General features: G+C 33.6%; 1 protein-coding gene across 2 annotated transcripts in view; it reads left to right on the top strand.

The window, feature by feature from the left end:
• The window catches only part of LOC140046966 (uncharacterized), a 63986-nt gene that overhangs the window by 26632 nt on the left and 22386 nt on the right, over positions 1–14968 (top strand). For both annotated transcript variants that reach the window (XM_072091744.1, XM_072091745.1), the window contains exons 4-24: positions 2099–2261; positions 5274–5414; positions 6044–6208; positions 6466–6507; positions 7486–7524; positions 7722–7784; positions 8243–8317; positions 8869–8973; positions 9266–9322; positions 9945–10052; positions 10596–10649; positions 11028–11081; positions 11204–11257; positions 11432–11530; positions 11867–11965; positions 12322–12420; positions 12914–12958; positions 13675–13773; positions 14147–14200; positions 14608–14661; positions 14888–14941. In XM_072091744.1, the coding sequence (XP_071947845.1) occupies positions 2099–2261; positions 5274–5414; positions 6044–6208; positions 6466–6507; positions 7486–7524; positions 7722–7784; positions 8243–8317; positions 8869–8973; positions 9266–9322; positions 9945–10052; positions 10596–10649; positions 11028–11081; positions 11204–11257; positions 11432–11530; positions 11867–11965; positions 12322–12420; positions 12914–12958; positions 13675–13773; positions 14147–14200; positions 14608–14661; positions 14888–14941 (1723 nt within the window). The remainder of the gene's footprint in view (positions 1–2098; positions 2262–5273; positions 5415–6043; positions 6209–6465; positions 6508–7485; positions 7525–7721; positions 7785–8242; positions 8318–8868; positions 8974–9265; positions 9323–9944; positions 10053–10595; positions 10650–11027; positions 11082–11203; positions 11258–11431; positions 11531–11866; positions 11966–12321; positions 12421–12913; positions 12959–13674; positions 13774–14146; positions 14201–14607; positions 14662–14887; positions 14942–14968) is intronic.

Raw genomic sequence — 14968 nt, 5'->3', positions numbered from 1 at the left:
CAACACAGCACTATCAATTTTGTTGAGTTAAAATGATGATGTAAAAATAGTGATCTGTGCGTCCCTCAGCAGGTTAGAAATACCATGTTACCCTCAATTCAAATCGAATAGAAGTATCAATTGATGAAACATAAAGGCCATGCAGGTCGGAATTCGTGTTTTTTAGGTTGACATTTATTTGAACTTACGTGTAATTAACCTATACGACACGTAACACCGGTAAAGTCATCATAGGTTTATTAGTACACAATTGGGTATCTGTCGAAACTGGTATTCGCATGTTATTTAAAAGTTAAATGTTAAAGAATGTTATTCAAGAATTCAATCGGCGAAAACAAAAAAGATCAATCTTTGTCGTCGCATTCATAAAGTGATCCAATTAAGTACCACTTTTTTTTTTCAATTTTCAAGATATCTATAAGCTAAAATAATATACTAATATAATACTTTTGATATTGATTAGGCATTGGAAAAGAATTAATGTATTTTAACCTACTTTCGACTATTAGTGCGACAAGCAGCTCCTGTGGTTTGCAAGTGATTGTCATTATTTCCTATTAGTGTTCTTTATTCGACCCACAGGAAAGCTAGACTGGTAACAAGGCAATTGTCTTCAATCCGAGTGTCAGAAAATAAAATATTAAGTGCCCATATGTTTGAAGCAACACTTAAAATAAAATAAATGGTTGTATTGTAATTTATGGAGAAAAAACACATAGTGTTCCTAGCGTTCATTGTTTCAATAATTCCCTAAATCTTTGTTCACGATTGGACGCAACCAACGCAAGCGCTGCGTACGCATGAATATAATTTGACCAATCACAAGCAACAATTGAGGATGATCCGTAATAATTACTTGAGTTTATTTTATTTTATTTTTATTTTATTTTATTTCATACTCATTTGTGTACAGTTGTGTACATGCTTGCGTCGCATCCAATTTGGAAATGTTTCCAATGGAAATATGAATAAACGATGAAGGAAGTAGCATCTGAGGAAGAATGCAATGTACATTAATTTATTATACAATTATATACTGTAGACTCATATTATCATAAGACCAACTGATAGAGTGTCTACGAACCAGTGATTTAAATAACTGCCTTAAGTAAAACGTACAGAATGTTTTTAAAAGAGTCTGAGATGGTTCATATTCTAGTCACCGCTGTAGCATATTTGTCGAATTGTTTCATCGATTTATTGTTGATGGATCAAATTCACATCGGTATGCTTCTCTAAGCGACCACTAATAAAAAGAAAAGCAAACAAAGATGTGTTTACTTTTTATTTTGCCCGAGGACGGATGTGATTTCTTCTTTATCAACCACATTAAGTCCAATATGACCTTAGACATTTTCAAATTACAGTATCATATCCAGCAGCATTTTAATATTGGCACTAGCATAACGTCATCATCAAGGGAATTTATTTCACAGTACAGTAGTCTGCTTTTAGTTTTTAAATCGCTTATTGTAGGTCTAAGTTTTATTTGTCTGTTGTCCACCGATCGGATCAGATATTTTTTCAATGTTTATACTTATAGTAATAATCAAACAATAAACAGCTTAACTGGTTAAACAGGTTAACTGGTTTAAACAGGTTAACTGGTCATAACTTATGGAAATGTATGTACTGTAATGCCCCTTTAATGTCTCCGTACTTTCGTCATATTTTCTTGTTTTTGTTTCTAAATTATGTACCTCTGGAATGCTCTCTAACATAAGTACTATAGTACCTTAGGGGTAAAGCTGTGTAATTTCTGTGGCGTTCACATGCGTTTCGTATGCATGAGATTAAACCACTTCAATCAACAAAATGACTCTTAAAACTTGACATTATAATACTTTTATAATATGCATGAAACATGGCTTGGAACTTGCCCAGGATAAAACAAAAAACACCATAAAACAAATGTTAAAATCACATGGTCAATATCATACAATGGGTAAAATACTGAGTATTAATACAATAAGTTCCTTTTTTGACGAAACATTAAAATTGTTAAATTTAATGTAGACATAAATCAATCCGAACTTTGTATTCAAAACAAATGTTACTCCAAATTGTTGCTTCAACCAATTTTTATTGTATGTTACAGATGGCATAGAGTGGCATTTAGCGTTAGAGGACAATTGGTTACAGCAATTCTAGACTGTGAAGAAAAAGAAACACTGACATTAGCACGAGAAGAGCCATCGATGTTAGATACAGAGGGAATTACAGTATTCGGAAGAAAATTAGGCCTTAAAGAAGTATTTAGTGTAAGTATGTATAACAAAATAGGAGATATTAAGAACAAGAAGAGATGGTTATACTAAATGACTCGGCAAATTAGTGACAGTCACAATCATTTCTAAGGCTTGTCCGAAAACGTTTTGTTCTTCAAAAAGTGTCAACCAGGCGTAACAGAACTGGAGCACTGAGCAAGGGTAAAACATATCAACAAACCCAGAAAAAAGTATAATACCAACAATGTTATTCTCTCATTATTAAATACAATTTCTGTAATGGAATTCTTTGGGAACGCATACAAAAATATTTAAAACGAAAAACAAAAATGTTCATGGCCATCATTTCCGCGGTCGTTCAATATATTTATTTTATTTTATTTTTATTTTATTCAGTTGTCAACCAACAGCGATGAAACTGCCACTAACAGGTTGAATCTAAACATAATAAACTATAAAAATGTATTCAAATAAGCAACAAAAACATAAACAAAGATCACAACATTATAGAGATTTAACAATTTTACCCTTAAATACATTTAAACTATCTTAAAATAAATGAATATCCAAATAATAAGTAATACATCAAATCAAATCTTTCATATGGGTCAAACATTTCAAGAACAAACATGTTTTGGTATCAAAAATGTTCTCAAAGAAATTACACATTCATCTGAACATAGAACATTCACTACTATGAATTTTAAAAAATGAAAGAAATGTAACATAAAACCATAGAAAATTGTTTCTTTGAAGATGCACCTGTCGGGCCGTGTACTTAACCTCGGGCATAATATCCAAAAGTTTATCATATTTCCCTTGGTATACACTGGCTACATTGCGTTATTATCCTCATAAAATATAACTGTAATACGAGAGAAGACGATGACTCTACCCGTGGCACGCAAGCCCAGTAAATTTCTTTACATAATTTTTAACCGCAATCTTGTAAAATATACCGCTTTTTTTAAAGAACCGACTGTGAAACATCATGTAGGCCTGCAAAAGTAAATAACAAACGGTGGTCTAACAATTTTTCATTTTGGCAGAACGAAATTATGTATAATAGGCTTATTTATTCTATACTAGTAATAATAACACTTATGTAATGTATGATTTATATTCTTCTGAGGAATGATTAGTGTATGCGATCGATCAAAAACTCTGCAATTTCTTTCTGCGTGTTTAATCGTTTTTAGTCACGTGCAACGCGACTCTAAGCTCACTATGTCGGTCGGTTGGCCGGTCGGTAAACACTAACTTGAGCACGCGACTGCAGTCATGTATTTGGCCTTGTTATTTAGCTTTTTGCTTATTTCATTTGTATCTCCATTGAAAAATCTTGTATTAAATATATTGGGGATGGGGAAGAAATAGAAACATTGTAGGAAGATATCAAATAATAATAATATCATGATTCTGGAATATGTACACACATTTTGGAAAAAAATTCATTAACTAGTTCGATATGAATTCTAATGTATTTCTTTTCTTCGAGTTTGACAATTTTTGGCACGCCATACGGAAACGTCACTCATCAACAGGAACCCTGTGAATTTACTGGAATAACTTAGAAATAACCTGTAGTCCAGTCAACTTGTGCAACCTTTCACAAATACTGTGTAATTGTTATAATTATGCATTATATTAAATATTTGACTGTGTGATTACAGCATAAAACGTGCTTTTTAGTAAATCGAGAACAAGTGGAAATTAATTACTAACATGGATTATTCAAAGCGTCTCATTTACCTACCACAGTAAAACTCAGAAAAGACTGGAATAATCTGACATGTAATTAATAGTTATAATAGTAAAAAGTAATCTGTGTTACATACATTGATTAACACCCAGCCGAGAAAGGTCAGGGAGCTATTTTTACATCGACGGGAATTGGAGGAATAATTGATTGCTAGATCACGATTCAACAAATTGTGATATTTAACTATAGTTGACTGATGTAAGCCGAATATACTTTCCCACCGGCCCATCCCGTTCTGAGCAGTAGGTCGTCCTGTTGCTGCTTGCTGAGAACATCACGCGCGCCTGAACCTTTTACACTGACAATACTCCGTGAAACGCTTGCCTGTTTTTGGCAAAAGTTTGGCTGCTCGAAAAAGTGTCACGTAACGAGAGTTCGACGTAGGTACTAACTTAGGCACGCGTTCAAACACATTAAAACTATCGATACCTGTCATTGGCATCACCGCAACTTTAACTAAATTTGAACATTCATGTATAAATGACACAGCGGCAAACATTCCTAGGTCTTCGAGGTACGTCCATACTTGTAACATGTCAGCAACAACTCAAATAAGTAACTTTGTCGGCGAAACTAGATTCTTTAAAATTCAATGATTGAGAAATATTGCGTAGGCCTTCCAGTACTATGTACTTATAAGGACATTTTAATGATATAAGGAATCTTGAGAAATATAGATTTCCCCTGGGCATCATCATGACAATTGAACAGAAGTGGAGTAATATAAAACATTCTAGGAAAGTCTTACACATATTTGTGGTGTTTTAAAGTAAAGGAATAGGCTGCCATATCATAAATTCTATTTCGTAAACTTAGTGTAGGTTTAATTAATTTCTTTATAGTGACAAAGTAACTTGTGTCGAACCCTGATACCAGGTCTTCCATGAACAACATTTATTACTCAGCTTTATTGCATCATTGTTGTTATTGTTTAAACGCATGACAGTTGACACTGATGATGAAGGCATCAAGTATACTCATTATCCAATTAAATGTGAATCATTAACTACTCGGGTTATTTATGGACACAATGCACATTATTTTAAAGTCCTTTATATTTAGACTGTGAAAAATAAAAATTTACTAATTATGAAATTATTGTTTCTCCCCTGGACACACATGGCAATGCTGAACTTAATGTTCTATTATTTTGCAATAATTTTTAAAATTTAGGTGGGTGGGGGGGGGGGGGGCGGGTCGACTTGGCCTAATAGCACATACTGCACACGCCTTCTTCTTCAGGAATATTAATTGATTTTGTTATATCTTGCTTTCTTTAACAGGGTACAATGCAACAAATGCTATTAATCCCAAATCCAGACGCCGCTTTTAAATTATGTACCCGATATTCACCAGAATGTACTGAACCACTCCCAAAATTCACTGATATGCCTGCAGTTCCAACAGCTGACACGCCAGACAAGGTAATATATTGATTTATTATACGTTTACTTAATTTGGTCTTTTAACCATAGCTGTTATTTATACGTAGTATGTGGCACTGACGTGTTGCGTCTAGGTACAGACGACGATTTGACTTAATATTTGTAAAAAGATAAATATTTTGTCTCATATGGCGTTTCATACGTATAATACCTGAGCTGGAATCCAGTCTACAGACAAAAGATCGAATGGCCGACTGGAAAACTAATAGCAAAAAAGATAATAAACTTGACTTGCTTTGCCTTGACGAATTGTTCCTCCCCTACAGCTTATACTACATATTAATTTTTATGTATACGTAACACAATACGAGTGTACAAATTTTGGGACGTTAGAAATTAATCCATGACTCAAAAGATGTCTTCTGTACAGAGTATAATCTAGAAGCTTTGCATTTGGTTTAAAATGTTCAAAATTGCGCCCCGTATTTAAGAGCGAATAAAAACAATCGTTGAAATAATATAATTATGCGTCGAGTTAACCGATCGATATTGAAGGAATATCCTTTTAAACGTATAACCACCCTTTCTTTCTTTCTTTTATTGGCAATCGATATCGATTTATAATATGTTTCAATATAATCACATTTTATTATTTTTTTTCTTTTCAGTCTAAAATTGATGAAGCTACAGGACGCGAGTTTGCTCCATTCGGCGTAGATGCGGACACTGACAGTGGATCTGGAAATGGTCCCCCCTCGCCAGACCCTCCTACAGGAGCTGGTGGTGGTGTTGGTGGTGGAACTGGTGGTGCAACTGGTGGGTTTGGTAGAGAAGTAAGTAATTCAGAATTGATATATAAGTACTCTAAGCGTTGTTTTCTGTTCTGATGATGAGAATAGTTTCTCGAAACGTGTCACATTTTAAGGCAGTTTGCCTATTCATTAAATGCCTCACTATAGTTATTTTAATTCAGAATTAACAAGATTCTTCGTATAAACGTGATGTTTATCTTAATATGTTTAGAGTTCTTCCGTGATATCACATCCATAGGATAATTGTAGTATTCACTTTTTCTTTTCATCTTTTCAAGGGAGAGAAAGGAGAGAAGGGAGATGCCGGTGACTACAGAATTGTAAGTTTATATAAAAAATAATTACAAATACAAACCAGAGGAGAGGGAAAGTACAACCATGTAATTTCACTCTTCCCAGCTTTATACGAATCATTTTTGCTAGGAGTATATTAAATGTTATGTTCATGGATAATATCTGGCGGCTTTCTGTTCAAACATTCCAATTATTCGGTTGGTGCTTTATGCATAAGTTTTTAGGGGCCTACAAAACAAAATCATGAGTCTATGGAAGTACACAAATAAAATATAAAGTGCGAGGATATAGAAAAAGAAATAACAGTTTTAGTGTCGCAATAAAAACATTTTAAAATTATGTTGGATTATTATGATTCCCGTTCACACGGTTGAAAGAATAAACATACTGATAACTAATCCGTGTGAATACCCTTATTAATTTATTCTCTACACATTACCGTTCACACAGTGAAGAACAGACTGATAACAAATCCGTGTGAACACACCTTATTAATTGATTTTCTATACATTACCGTGTACACGGTTCGATGAATGAACAAATCCGTGTGAACACACTTTATTAATTTTTTGGCACAAACAAACTTGTGGTCAGAGGCAAGATTTATGTTTTTGTGTTTAAATCGATATACACGTACCCTGGGAAACCACATCTACCTTGGATGTTTATTTTGAAACACAATGGAAGTGATTTACTTTTGTAAAGGTCAACTAGAATTAGGTCATTCCAAGTTCATTTCATACTACGCAGAAAAATATTTTAAAAGAAAATAAAATCGTAAAAAACAGGAAAGTGAGTGATATTAATAAAAGTGTCACAGACATTTTGAAAGAAAAAAAAACATTCATCATTATGTCACGTTATATATCATGACACGTTACAGGCCTGTTGCATTATAATCACGTGTTATATTACATATACTGACGTGAACCATGCTTGAAACATCTACCAATATATAGCTCTGCCTTTAACATAAATTTAAATTCCTCCTTGTTTTTTTGCAGGAATACTTACCTGGAGTAGTTGGAAGACCTGGACCAGTAGTAAGTTAAAAACAGTCCACTTGTTGGTTATTATATCAGCATTGTGAGGCGATAATGGAAAATTATATAATAGCCTAGATATTTATTTTTTATAAACGTTATAAATGATAACGTAATGGTGAAACACCAACAGGAAGAATAATTACATTATCTGCGACACTTATACTAATATTATTAATTTAATATTTCTCGTATAGGGTCCACCTGGACCAGAAGGACAAAGTGGACCTTATGGAAGACCAGGGCCAAAAGGAGAGAGGGTGAGTAGACGTCTATGCATAAAATAATAAATAACTTGCATAACTTGTTTGGTCAGCTATACAGGTGTAGGTTCTTATTCATTGTATGCCTATATTACTTCCTTTTCATTTGTTTTATCGTAATGTAATGCCAAAAAAACTATAATTTACAAAAAGGTGACAAAAACATGGTATATCATAAAAATACTTACACAAACCTTGGAGGAAAATCTCTTCCTCCATGCACAAACAAAGTATGAAGTATATCCTGTTTTGGGAGCGATGTGTATTTGAACCCAGGACCCTGAGAATGAAAGGGAAATTATTTTTATACCAAGTTAAAAATCCATATGAATATGATTTACATATTAATTTACGTCCAAGTACTAGAAAACAACAGACAAACAGTGGAAGAAGGCCCTAAAACAGAAATGCTTTGAAAAATTAAGATTAAGAAAAATTGATGTTCATATTTTCAGGGTAAACCTGGAAGAGACGGTCTTAAGGGTCAGAAGGGCTTAGATGGACCACCAGGAGCAAGCGCATATGTGCCTGTGAGTATTTATACAACAAACCCAAGAGGATGAATATAATGTAGAAACACTGCTTTTGAACTTAATCCTGGGTTTGGCAAAAAGTTAGCTGTACAAAAAGTTTTAAATTGGATGGAAGAGATGAGAAAACAATTCAAAGCAATACTAGTATACAATGAACAAAAAAGCAATTCTTAATGTTCCATTATTATAAATGATTGTGTTTATTATTAAGTTAGGGTTTTGTGTCCGCAATACAGATTTGTAATGTATCACAATTGTTTATTTTCTCAATTTCCGTAGTGTATGATGAATTTAGATTTTAACTTTCTTGAAATAGGACTCTGGCCAATCTCAGGTTAACTCTCTGTTTTCATCGGTACCCAATTATACACAGGGATGCCTAAGGCGTAAATAAATCATATTGCCTTAGGAAATAGCGGTAATAGATTATTCAAAAGTACAGAACACACCCAGATTATCGGGGGATTCTTCTATATTGGTAAATAATACAATTGGTTTTCTTTGATTACATCATTATTGTGTATAATGATTACTGTTTGTGTTCTTAGGAAGCATTTGTCATGATGATGTCTGATTATGCTACTCAACAAGGAAAAGGACCAATTTCCCCTCAAAATCTACAATCTATTAGAATTGCAATGGAAGAACAACGAGTAAGATTTCAAAGTTACATTTTTAATTGACGTCCTGTGAACAAAAATATTGAATTGTAGGCCTATACTTAATATCCAAGAGAGTTTTTGCATTGGATGAAGTACATCTAAATATCAACATTATCAAAATGCTACCTTTGTTTTTAGCGTAATGCTTCGATGATCCAACCTTTTCTATAGTTATTCAATTGGTCGTTTAATTAATGTTTTTTTTTTTTAATATATTTTCAATTGCTGTTCATACAGAAAAGTAATCTCACTTAAATCATGTTCAAATAATTTTTATTTTTAGATGGCAATGAGGGGTCCTCGTGGGCAAGCCGGTCTATCCGGAAGAACTGGACCAGTTGTAAGTATTTATGTATTTTCCATTTCAAAGACATCTACAGTTATAGGCCTATTAAATTCTCCCGTAGGCTAATTTCGTCCTTCTTTACTCCACCGAGGCATTCTTTCACTTTTACAGTTTTTCTTCACAAGAGCTTTTCGTCCATCAAAAGACGTAGGCTACTACGGAATGACAAAGACAAAAGAATAATTTGCATTTGATAATGATGCCCCGAACTGCGCTCGGAATGTCGTCTTGACATTTAGAATACATAGCGCCATTTTTTGAAAGCTGTAGGCCTATGTAGCTGCAATGTATAGTCCCTTGCGACAATTTATATTTCCACTTTTTTTAAAGTTGCCGTGATTTTATTTGAAAGTTGCCGTAACACCAGGAAGTTGTTTTTTTTAAAATCCCTGGTAACACTTATAGGCCACCGTAGTTGCCACCTTCTTTTGCTGTTATTGTTTAAATTACTTTTAATAGAATGGAATATAATGATTATAGGTTATGAATTCAAAATTGTTTGACATAATTAGCGTACCGAACTGCGCCCCGTAAGGCCTAAATAAATTAAGGTAACAACAGGCAAATTAATGCTCAATTAAAATTGAACTGTTCATTATTTTTGTTTTGTTAATAGGGTTTACCTGGTGCAAAAGGAGAGAGAGGAGATGAAGGTGATTTGGGAGAACCTGGTCCACCTGGTTTAATAGGCCCAGTTGGCCCTCCAGGAAAGTCAGGAAAACGAGTAAGTGATCAAATCAAATGTGTTTTTTTTTTTCAAATTATCGCAAAAACAATTGATACGGGCTGCCGTTCGGGACATTGTTAATGATGCCCCGAACTGCGCTCGGAATGTCGTCTTGACATTTAGAATACATAGCGCCATTTTTTGAAAGCTGTAGGCCTATGTAGCTGCAATGTATAGTCCCTTGCGACAATTTATATTTCCACTTTTTTTAAAGTTGCCGTGATTTTATTTGAAAGTTGCCGTAACACCAGGAAGTTGTTTTTTTAAAAATCCCTGGTAACACTTATAGGCCACCGTAGTTGCCACCTTCTTTTGCTGTTATTGTTTAAATTACTTTTAATAGAATGGAATATAATGATTATAGGTTATGAATTCAAAATTGTTTGACATAATTAGCGTACCGAACTGCGCCCCGTAAGCTTCATCTAGCAGAACACGTGGATTTGAAATTCCATTTAAATTCCCCACAAAATAGGCATAGGGATAGGCTGGACCTACTGATTTTAAACTTACGAACATGTGATTAACTTTTATTTGTAGGGTCGATCTGGAAAAGATGGAGGAAGAGGTCAAGCTGGCCCTCTTGGTTTGAAGGTATGTTTAGGTGGCCAAGTATGTAGGCCTAGGCCTATGTCATAAAGGAAGAAAGAGCGAGGTCTAGGCATAAAAGAGCCTGGGGCTCGTTCTCTGTCTGGGCTGGGCCCCGCCTCACCTCCCCAATCTTCCAGAAGTACTGTGTATATGCCTAAGGTTAGGCTAAGTATGCAAATACATTTTAATGTTCACCGTCTTCAATGTCAGACTTTATTTGTTTAAAAATGAATTATCTAGGCCAAAAAAAGAGCGATTTTTACAAACACAATAAAGGCCTAGGCCTAAAAAATAATGTAATATCAAATAGGCCTAGGCCTAATTAGAGATTTACTGCATTTTGTAACCTGTAAAATATTATTAATATTCTTCTTTATTTAGGGTCAAAGAGGTTATGATGGACTTCCTGGACTCCCAGGAATCAAAGGACAACGTGTATGTATTTATTGGATAATTCGTTAAAATCAATTTTCCAAAATTTTGCAGTTTTTGCAAATAATATTGTTAGCTTTTGTAAATTCCTACTGTAATCAATGTACTTTTTTTTTTCATTTTAGGGAAGGTCTGGTATTCAGGGACCAAAGGGTCCTGATGGTGGTAAAGGAGGAAGGGTAAGTTGTCTTATTATTTCGGCCTCAAATTATGTAATGCCTAAATTCATAGCATTCAAATCTACACGAGTTGTTTTTCTGTTTATTTCCTTTATCTTTTACTTTAACCAGTTTTGTTATTATTTGTTATTGCCATTGTTGAATAAATGTTATTGAACTTTACTTATTTTGCAGGGCCAAGACGGCGTACCTGGCGAGCCTGGATCAATGGGAGAGTCCGGTCCACGTGGAATGCCTGGACCCCGTGGCTCAGGTGGATCAAGTGGCTTACCTGTAAGTTTGCCTAAACAAAATTTTGATTTTGAACACTGTTAAAGACATTATTATATAAAAATTAATATATAAAATTGTAGAATATAACATGACAGGTCTAGAAATGTCCTTTCCCAGAAAACCTTTTCTTAGTTAAAATCTAACTACTGTAGTGAGATGAGCAACCAATGTAAGTAATTTGACCAATCACTGCGCAATGAATCATCAAAACTGATTCTTGTGATTGGTTATCTTATATGCCTTGCATGTATGCTTGCTTTCCGTTAAAGTGAGAACCAGGCTTATAAAAAATGTAACAACTACACTATAAATAAACTGTTTTTGTTTGTTTTGTAGGGTCCAGAAGGAGAAGTTGGACCTATGGGACCAAAAGGTTTGATGGGTGTCCCAGGACCACCAGGACCGATTGGATTGCACGGAAAACAAGGTCCACCAGTAAGTTATGTATTTATATTTAGCTAATTTACACAAACAATGGTAGTGATAATGTTACCAATTTGTGAATGGGGTATTTACTCTATATTTGTAATTGCTCAATAATGGTCCATTTCAGCTTGTGTAGTTCATGGTAGGTATTGCTTTCATGGGCCCAGAGCACTTTTATTAGGTATAGCCATCAAAGCTACCATGATTTAAGTATTATAATAATAATAATATTTATTCAGCATTTCATCAAGTACAATCTTGCCAGGAGCAAGCAATAGGCCTGAATAGTTAACTGCTCTCACTCCAACGTTCACATGTATGTTTATAGAAATTGATTTACTATGTTGATTTTTTTTCTATGACAGGGATCACTGGGTCCACAAGGACCTATTGGACCCCCAGGAAACCCAGGATCTCAGGGTAAAGTTGGACATTCTGGACTGCCAGGTGGTGATGGTTCACCTGTAAGTACTTTACAGTAATTAGATTTGTTAAATTTTTTTATTTTATTCATTTCGGCAATAAACATAAAATAATAATTACAAAACATAGAATGAATTACAAGACACGAAGCCGAGGAGAGACAAAAGCATTAAACAAAAGGCTGTCACCGGAAAGGTGTGTCTCTCCAACTAGATTAACAGCTTATGATCATTAAACTTTGAATAAAGGCTTTAATAAAGTAAGACACCTTTTTAAATAAACAGCTCAAATTATCTATATCTATAGATAAACAAAACTACACGTTTTAGTAGTACCTGTACTGTTGTACTGTACCAGATATCTATGCCTTGGTAACCAATAAAAGTTTGAAAAATCTGAGGTCTAATAAATATCTAGGAGATAAAATTGACTAATGTTTTTATTTTACATTTGTAAGGTTGTGTGTGTTGGTTAATTTTTGAGTGACTTCTCTTATTTTATAAAATCACCTAACAATTTGTTTTTTCATTACAGGGACACCCAGGTGTTGATGGCCAGAAGGGTCCAAAAGGAAACACAGTAAGTTGTGATAAGTATAAGAGTTACATTTGTTTGATTAATTCAGTTAAGCTTGTTTGATTGATTGATTGATTCAGTTAAGTTTGTTTAATTGATTCAGTTAAGTTTGTTTGATTGATTCAGTTAAGTTTGTTTGATTGATTCAGTTAAGTTTGTTTGATTGATTCAGTTAAGTTTGTTTGATTGATTCAGTTAAGTTTGTTTGATTGATTCAGTTAAGTTTGTTTGATTGATTCAGTTAAGTTTGTTTGATTGATTCAGTTAAGTTTGTTTGATTGATTCAGTTAAGTTTGTTTGATTGATTCAGTTAAGTTTGTTTGATTGATTCAGTTAAGTTTGTTTGATTCAGTTAAGTTTGTTTGATTGATTCAGTTAAGTTTGTTTGATTGATTCAGTTAAGTTTGTTTGATTGATTCAGTTAAGTTTGTTTGATTGATTCAGTTAAGTTTGTTTAATTGGTTCAGTTAAGTGTGTTTGATTAATTCAGTTAAGTTTGTGTGTTTAATTCAGTTAAGTATGTGTGATTAATTCTGTTAAGTTTGTTTGATTAACTCAGTTAAGTTTGTTTGATTCAGCTAAGTTTGTTTGATTGATTCAGTTAAGTTTGTTTAATTGATTCAGTTAAGTTTAATGGTTTGGTGGAAACTTATCAGACAATATTGAAAATATCAAATCTGATAAAATTTATAATATGTTTAATCTACATTTATAAATAGGGTGAATTGGGACCTCAAGGTCAGATTGGATATCCCGGTCCACGTGGTTTGAAGGGTCAAGGAGGATCCAGAGGAGAACGTGGGGCAAAGGGAGATATGGTAAGCTACAAACTATTTTTTTAAATATTTTATACGCAGAAAAACTAATATGAACCACACAATACTTATTTTTAAAAATATTAATTTAATTAAAAAGTATTAACTTATTAATACATAAAATACATGTGTAAATTAAATTGTCCACAAAAATACATAACATAGTGTGCAATATAATAAACTACAGTAACAACAAATACAAACGAAAAGGTTAGTCTTTTGTGTGGGTGAGGGAGAGGGAGGAAGAGGGAGAGTCAGAATACATTAGGTGTGATCCCCCAATATAACTTATAAAGCATACATCAGTTTGACTAAAATGTTATTATATTGTATTGGTGCTAATTAATGTAATTTAATTAATTTTAAATCTTAACAGGGACCAGAAGGTCTTCCAGGAACTAAAGGAGAGATGGGACAAAAAGGAGAACTTGTAAGAAATTGAAACATATTATAGTCTACTATGATACTACTTGATAGACCTGTGTTCACACAGAGCCTGACATCCTGCCTGGTAGTCAGATAAAAAATCATGGAAAATGGGATGTAGTGTTCAAGATAACCATTTACACTTTAATTCATTCTGGATTCTATACGAAACATAAGTGTGGATCGGAAAACGTAAGATAGCTTGGAGTTTTCTCTGGTTACTGGACTGAATCAGAGCTCAGTGTGAACGTAAATTAAGAGAACATAAAAAATGGTAACGGCAAAAATAGGATGAAAATTCAAATATAAATGGTGTGGCCGAAGATTTAAGTTAAGTTGTGAACTGTCAATTTATTTATTTCAGCAGTATCACCTATATATATATTGTAATTTGTGTATTGTGTTTTTTAGGGTCAACCAGGTGCTCCTGGTATACAAGGTATTGAAGGATCCGAAGGGCCAAAGGTCAGTAAACAACTTTATTCCAATACATAATTTTAACAGAATATCGTTAGATTCATGAAAATGTCACTTTTCATCAAAGACAGTATAAATGGTTATCCTACATGATGAAAACTTTTCTAATTTTGTTTTCTGTAGAAAAAAAAAATGTTTATTAATCTATCATCATTTGCTATCTTTAGTAGTAATATAAACAAGCCTTAACAGTTATGATCTTTTAATGTTGCAGGGTGTACAAGGAATCCAAGGAGATCAAGGCCCACCAGGAATTGGAGGAGAAAAGGTAAACATAGTCAATTAAGCAGTTGTA

This window comes from Antedon mediterranea, chromosome 4 (assembly GCF_964355755.1).
Source record: "Antedon mediterranea chromosome 4, ecAntMedi1.1, whole genome shotgun sequence".
In the NCBI taxonomy this organism is placed as follows: Eukaryota; Metazoa; Echinodermata; class Crinoidea; order Comatulida; family Antedonidae; genus Antedon; species Antedon mediterranea.
This window is presented reverse-complemented; position numbering and strand designations above follow the sequence as displayed.